Source organism: Benincasa hispida, chromosome 3, assembly GCF_009727055.1.
Source record: "Benincasa hispida cultivar B227 chromosome 3, ASM972705v1, whole genome shotgun sequence".
In the NCBI taxonomy this organism is placed as follows: Eukaryota; Viridiplantae; Streptophyta; class Magnoliopsida; order Cucurbitales; family Cucurbitaceae; genus Benincasa; species Benincasa hispida.
The window spans coordinates 29,579,047-29,586,280 of NC_052351.1; the positions used below are offsets into that span (position 1 = coordinate 29,579,047).

At 28.0% G+C, this 7,234-nt stretch overlaps 1 protein-coding gene across 1 annotated transcript; it reads left to right on the forward strand.

The window, feature by feature from the left end:
• The first annotated feature begins 3,217 nt into the window (after positions 1-3,217).
• LOC120074136 (ethylene-responsive transcription factor ABR1) lies at positions 3,218-4,995 on the forward strand. The gene is made up of 2 exons (XM_039027154.1): positions 3,218-3,618; positions 4,006-4,995. The coding sequence occupies exons 1-2, from the start codon at positions 3,339-3,341 to the stop codon at positions 4,680-4,682; spliced, it is 957 nt and encodes a 318-aa protein (XP_038883082.1). The 5' UTR covers positions 3,218-3,338; the 3' UTR covers positions 4,683-4,995.
• Positions 4,996-7,234: the final 2,239 nt, after the last annotated feature.

The following is a 7,234-nucleotide window of genomic DNA, read 5'->3' on the forward strand; positions in this document are numbered from 1 at the left end:
GGGGTGTTTGGTGGCCCATAATGCATGAGAATGTAATGTAGTGTAATCTAAAATCCATATTTGAAATGAACGTTTTGGATCCGATTTGTAATACAAAATTCATTTCGTTCGACAGTTTCAATCAAATCATCTTTCTCATCGTTTTCATGCTTCACAATCTCGTCTTTGGTTACCCACGTTTTTCACCATTCCTCTAATCTTTTGTAATTTTGATTATATTTCAATTTTCCAAATATCTCTGAATGGATTAGTTTACGAGAGTTCAAATTCTAAATTCATGCAGTTATTAGTTTCAAATTTTAGAAGATAAAACCTCCCAGATTTAAGAATATAGATTGTTCTTCTTCTTTTTTTTTTTCCCTTTCTTTTTTAGAAAAAAGAAAAGTTTATATCACGTAAATTTAATTTATATCACGTTTAGAAAATGGATAAAATAAAGAAAGAGCGAAGTGTTTGACTGATAGTCCAACATCAGGTGAGTTCGGTTGACCATACAGTATTCCCTCTTGGTCGGTGCCCTCCTAGCCTCTGCCACTCAAATCTCTTAACAAATCACTTTTTTTTTTCCTAATTTTATTTTAAAAAAACTATCAATTCCCACGAAATTTTAATAAATCTTTAAATTAACTCTTCTTTTTGTTTATTTATTCTTTATGTCTCAATTAATGTTTTCTTCCACAAATTTTTGAAAATATATTTACGTGGAATCCTTTCTTAAATGAAAATTATTATCACTATTTTATTAAATTGGATCAAAGTAAATTCTCGCTAATAATAAAGAATAATTTATTGGTTGAAGATATATATAGACTAAATTACAATATTTAACATACATAAATTAAAATAAAATATGATCCTATAAATATTATTTTGCTCAATTAAATTCTTATCAACAATTTCACTTTTCAAAATGGTATTTCAAGCTGTTTTTTTTTTCTTTTCCTTTTTTGACGATACATATATTCAAACTTCAAAACTTTTATTTAATTTAGTTTGACCGATCTTATCTCTCAATTTATTTATAATCTAGTTTTGGTACTCATCAGAATTGGTATTAATTTGATGCTTAATAGACTTTTTTAAGAAGAAATTTAATAGACTTTGAACTATATATATATATAGAATTGGTATAAGTTTTTGTTATTGACTTTTTATTTATTTTTCTTACAGAAAAAAAATTTGAGATATCAAAGAATAATTCATGTACATCAATATTCAACTATTTTATGAGTGTGATTTTTGCAGTTCCATTAGAAGTTAATATTGCTAATCTTAATAATAATAATAATTATTATTATTATTGTTATTATTTTCTTTCGAGTAAAAAATCGAGTCTTTACTTTTTGAAATAATACATTAATCATTGTACTTTTAATATTGTAACATTTTAGTTGTACATTTTAGTATGCAAAATAATATAGTATCTATGCTTTGAATTTTAAAATGAGTTAGTCCTTAATGTGAATATATATATATATATATATATATATATATATAAATAAATAAAGTAGATTGTTGAAATAAGTATGGACCTAATATGTTTATGAACTATACAATCTAAATCAAATAAAAATTGACATTTAATTTTAAAAAAGATTAACACTAAAGATTAATATGTTACAAATTACTAATAGACTTAAAATAATCATAAATATTTACCTTTCTTGTTGGTTTTAAATATATAAAACCACAATGAATTATCACTGTTTTTTTTTTTTTAAACATTATCTTAAGAAAAAAATGTAAATTCGTTAATTCAAATTAACTGTTTTCATTATTGCTTTATTCTCCTTTAATTTTCTTTAATAATTTTCACATATATTTTTTTTATTTTGTTATATGCTTTCTAACCATGTCTCCAAAAGCTATTTAAATGTCATCCTACATTATAAATTATAAAAGAGTACATTAAAAAAAGATGAAATAGCTATCTAATCTAATTTAAGAGATTTGTTAAAAAGAATTTAACAAGAACCAAAATTATAATTTGAAGAAAAGAAAAAAGAAATAGAAAAAGAAGAGAAGATATGATAATAAAAAAGAAATGAGAAGCCAAGTCGGCATTTGGGAGTGTGTCGACCGTGGGGAGCCACAATATCCACAGACTAAGTTGTTCACATTCCTTTACTTTGACTTGGTCTAACCCATTATCCTCTTTTCTTTTACTCTTCTCTACCACGTGGACAATTTTCACCCTTAAATTGGTCATTTATTTTTTTTTTACTAAAATCATTCATAAATGTTAATTTAAAAATCTACTTATTGTCCATAACTATGGGTTACCCATTCAAAGTGGTTTCGTAGTTTCTCTCATATATCGAGTAATTTAAAAATTGTATAATAATTGATATAAACATCGAATTCATAATTACTATTTTACAGATGGATGATTCAGTTGTTTATTTAAATATCTTGATATAAAGAGTTAAAAATTTATAAAATAAAAATAGATGAATTATGAGAGTTGAAATAGAAGAAGGATAAACTAAATTATTTTATCATATTAAATTAATATTGTTAGCTTACTTTGGTTAAAAATAAAAGGCAAATGTTCATTTTACAACAAACAAACATGTTGTCTTGTGGTGAGAACATAACAACAAAAAAAGATACCTTCTTAGATTCTTCATGAGTGCTTTATGTGGGAGTTTAGGTTGTGTCTCGATCTTTCGATGGAGGTTTCTTTTATAATTTTCTCATTGTACTATTTTACTTTGAGAATATGCACAAGATTTAGGTCGATTCTTATCTCAATTCATTATTTGTCGCTTATATATAGTATAGATTTCAACCCTATGTCAAATGGGGAATAAAAAAGAAAAAATAATAATAAATAAAGTGAGAAATTTTTTGTGAATTTTTTTTTAAAGAACTCCCCTCCTCTTAACCATATAAATAAATAAATAAATAAATAAATAATTACAACATATATATTTTTTTGGAAAAGAAAAATGTGACAGATAGGATGACAGACTGCGCCTATTTTTTTTTTTTTTTAAAAAGATAATTTAAAAAGGGAGAAGAGAGAGAAATAATACTGTTATGGTTTTATTAACCTTAAAATCAAATTCGTTTTGTTTTCAAAATGAAGAAGAATACTTCAACTAGAAGAATTCTCCAACACAAACAACCGACTTCCTTACACAATGGCGGCGCGTTCATTCCAATGGAAACACCTTTAAAAATTAAACTCATAAATATCCTTTCTAATTATTTATATATAATCTTTCCTGTCCAAAAAAAAATGAAAATGAAAATAATAATAATAATAATAAAAACCCCAATTCGAATTTCCATCAAAATAATCTAAGGTTGAAGCTTTTGATTAAATTTATTGCATGGCGGATCCAGAGGATACCAAAGCCTCAGAAATTTTGTTTTCGGGTTTCAGTAGAGAGATGGAGATGTCGGCTATGGTTTCTGCTCTGACCCACGTCGTTGCCGGAGATGTGCCAGACACCGATGCTTCTTATGATTCCACCTGGAGCTCCTCCTCTGTTTCTGCTTCCGCTGCACCTTCCGCCCCTCATGGCGGCGGTGGATACAAGAGAGGCCGAACGCTGGCGATGGAAGACGGTGGCTCTGTTTCAAATTGGTCGTCTTCCTCTATAATTTCGGGTAAACTTTCGGGTTGCTGCTAAGCTTTTAAAATGTTAATCAATTTGTTTATAAAAACAATGAATTTGATTGAAAAATCTTGTTGATAGAAAGGAAAAAAGATAGCAAATAGCAATTATAGTACCTGTTCTTCTGTCTAATTTGTAGGGAAAAAAATCTGACCTGCTTAATTAGTAAATTATAATTTTAATTCTACAGAATAGATTAGATAGAGATTGGAAAACTTAATTTGTGGATCATTTTATGATCCGGAAAAATAAAATTATACAAAAATCTAACTATTTAATTTCAAGAATGAGAAACAGAGGGTTTAAAATATATTCAATTCTGAAGGGAAAAAACAGAGGATTGTTCGTTATTAATGAACAAATTGGTATTGTTTTGCAGGAGATTCAAGCAATGTAGTGATCATAAGGCCACAGACAGGGTCGGTGACGATGGAAAATTCCGTTTACGAATACAGCGGAGAGATGTCAACCTCGGCGGAAGAACCACCGGCGAAAAGAAAATACAGGGGCGTAAGACAGAGGCCATGGGGGAAATGGGCAGCCGAGATACGAGACCCGTACAAGGCGGCGAGAGTTTGGTTAGGTACTTTTGACACGGCGGAATCCGCCGCACGGGCTTATGACGAAGCCGCTCTCCGGTTCCGAGGTAGTAAAGCCAAGCTTAACTTCCCGGAAAATGTCCGTCTCCGGCAGCTTCCGACCACCGAATCTCCGGCGACCCATTTTAGCAATTCGAATTCTACGAACACCCTTTTGTCAATTCCGACCAATTCCGAACCGATTGTTCATTATCGGCCAACTCTTAACCTGCAGAGCTCTTCCGATGCTTCGCTGGCGAACTACCTCAATTTCTCAGGCGGTCAATTGCAGACGCCGATCGACATGTACAATGAAATTAACTTCTCATCTTCAACATCGATGGCTTCCCATTCTTATTCTTCTTCCACAAGACTGACGAATTCTCAATTTTCGTCTTCGTCGTCTTCTTCGCCGGTGGTCTCTTTCTTTCCCTCCTCAGTCCCTTTCCGGTCGTCGGAACAGCGCCAGCGACGATGAACATCATACGATTTCAGATTGGTCTGAATTTTTTAATCACGCTGCCTCGTCGAGATGATTACGTTATTTGTTTGGATTTCCGGTCGAGTTAGGTAATGGAATTAGTAGAGTGGAGGTTGAGACTTTTTTTTTTCTTTCCTTTTTCTTTTTCTTTTTCCTTTTTTTTTTCTTTTTTTTTTTCTAATAACAATTTGGTGGGATTTTTTTATAACACAATTTGAGGGATTTAGTCATTGGGTTTTAATTTTAAATTTGATAATTTATTTTCTAAATTGAAAAGCATAAGTCTTTCCTCATTTTTCTGGTATGGAAGTTATTGTTACTATTTATTTAATTTCGACAACAATAAATTTAAAAGAATTACATCTATAGGTAGACTAAAAGTAACCATTTGAATTGTCAAAAAAAAAAAAAAAAAAACCGTTTAAAAAGACTAAAATCAAACAAATTTCAGAGTATTAATAATATTTAACCATTTTTTTTTTTTTTTTTGGATAGCTAATTTGTTAAGCTCTCAATAGAGAAATGGTAACAGAAATTAAGATTTTAGGTTGTATGACTTTTTGCTTGGGAGATATTTGTCTACATATATTTGAATAAATTGTAAAGTTGAATATCCATATTAAAGATTAATTCATATCTACAATATCTTGTATACATACAAACATAAAAACGAATAATATAATAATTTTACTAAAAATATAAATACCAATAACAAGTAAAAATCAACTAAATTATTAATTTAAATAATTTTGTCAACTTCTTTATTCACATAAATATCTATCAATATTGATATTTCATGAATGTATTCGTAAATTTTAATTTTTTATGTCAATATCGATTTAATCCATGTTTGAGAATGATATTTTTCTCGAAATTCTATAATATTGATACAAAAATTTCATACTATTTCAATAAGTTTAGTAACTACATTTATGAAGGGGTGTGAACCCATAAAATAAAATAATATATAACACATCATTTAATGACTTATTGATAGAGTTGCAATTAGGGATGTTTGTGGGTCGGGTCGCTAAATTGTTTGGGTTATAAATTTTCAACCTAATCATGAAACATTTGGATTGAATTGATTGAGGTTAATTGAGTCATTTATTTAAATGTTTATTCTAAAAATAAGTAATATGTTAATATGCCAAAATTGTATTTAATTATTTTCATATATTGTTTGTTCTTCCAAATTGCTAAAAAATTATTTTTATGAGTTATTGGAGAATTAACTAAAACAATCATGAAAAATAAATATATATATGTAAAAATAATTGTGTCACAGATAAAATCAACATACTTTTCAAAATCAATAATAAGTTCAAGTTGGTTTGAATTATTTTCGGTAAATCCATAAACTAATCTAATCTATAATTTTTTTTATTTATTTGAACCCATCACAACTCAAACCATATGGGTTAGATTGAGTTGACCGAATTTTTCGAATCATTGGATTTTTTTAATACCTCTAATTGCAACTTGTTTGGTGGGTTGGACTTGTGTAGTTCAGTTTGTGTGAACTCTAAAAAAAAAATATGAAGTAAATAAAAGGTCTTTGGGAAAAATTCATTTTTTTTTTTTTTTTTTTTAACATGTTTGGGGCTTGAAAGAGATCTCGCATTTTTTAGAATGTGAACGCCTTGTTCAAACTTACAAATGATTTGTTAAAAGTTAATCCATCGAAACGTAATTTAATTAATAAATAATAAAATTCATAATTGATTTCAAAGTTAATACTTACGAATGATTTGTTAAAAAGCTCATCGATCTAAATGTAATTCAATTAACAAATAATAAAATTCATAATTGACTTCAAACTTAGATACTTCATGCTTTCCTTCCATAAAAACAAAAATGAAGATGGCAAATCTTTTCTTTTCCTTTTCATTTGAACCAATAAATGATTATTAGTTCACTTTTTAACCAAGTCTTCAATTTAAAAGTTTACTAAGTTTAACTAGTACATTCAATTATACGAATGGAGGATAAATGTTTCGATCTTTAAAAAGTGAGTATTTGTAAATAATTATTACGGTTGAACTAAGTTTATCGGATTGGTGAAACACTATTTTCTTTTTATTTACGAATAAGAGGATGAAATTAATCAATACTTTAATTATAAAAAAAATAACAAATTTTACTTTTATATTCTATAACGGAAAAACTTAGGTGCAATCCAATCAACACCTATCTTTATGCATCCTACAAAATTATCCAATTATAATTTATCATATGGATAATTCTTCTAACTTAAATATTCTAATTCATTTTTTTATGTGTGTGATGAAAGTGAGATATATAAAGATAAGTGTATCTTAGGATGCACACAAATATTATTCTTATGACAAATTTTATATAAAATGTTGAAGCATAAATTAAACAATATACTAAGTTTAATTAATCCAGAATACCTTAAACAATCTTTCCAAATTTATTTACAAATAGGGGAGGAAAATAGCTTAAACATTCTTTCAAATAAGTCATTGTTGCTCTCATTTTCTTTTTGTCACCATAGAGGTGAGGAGATTTGAATTGCAAAAATTTCA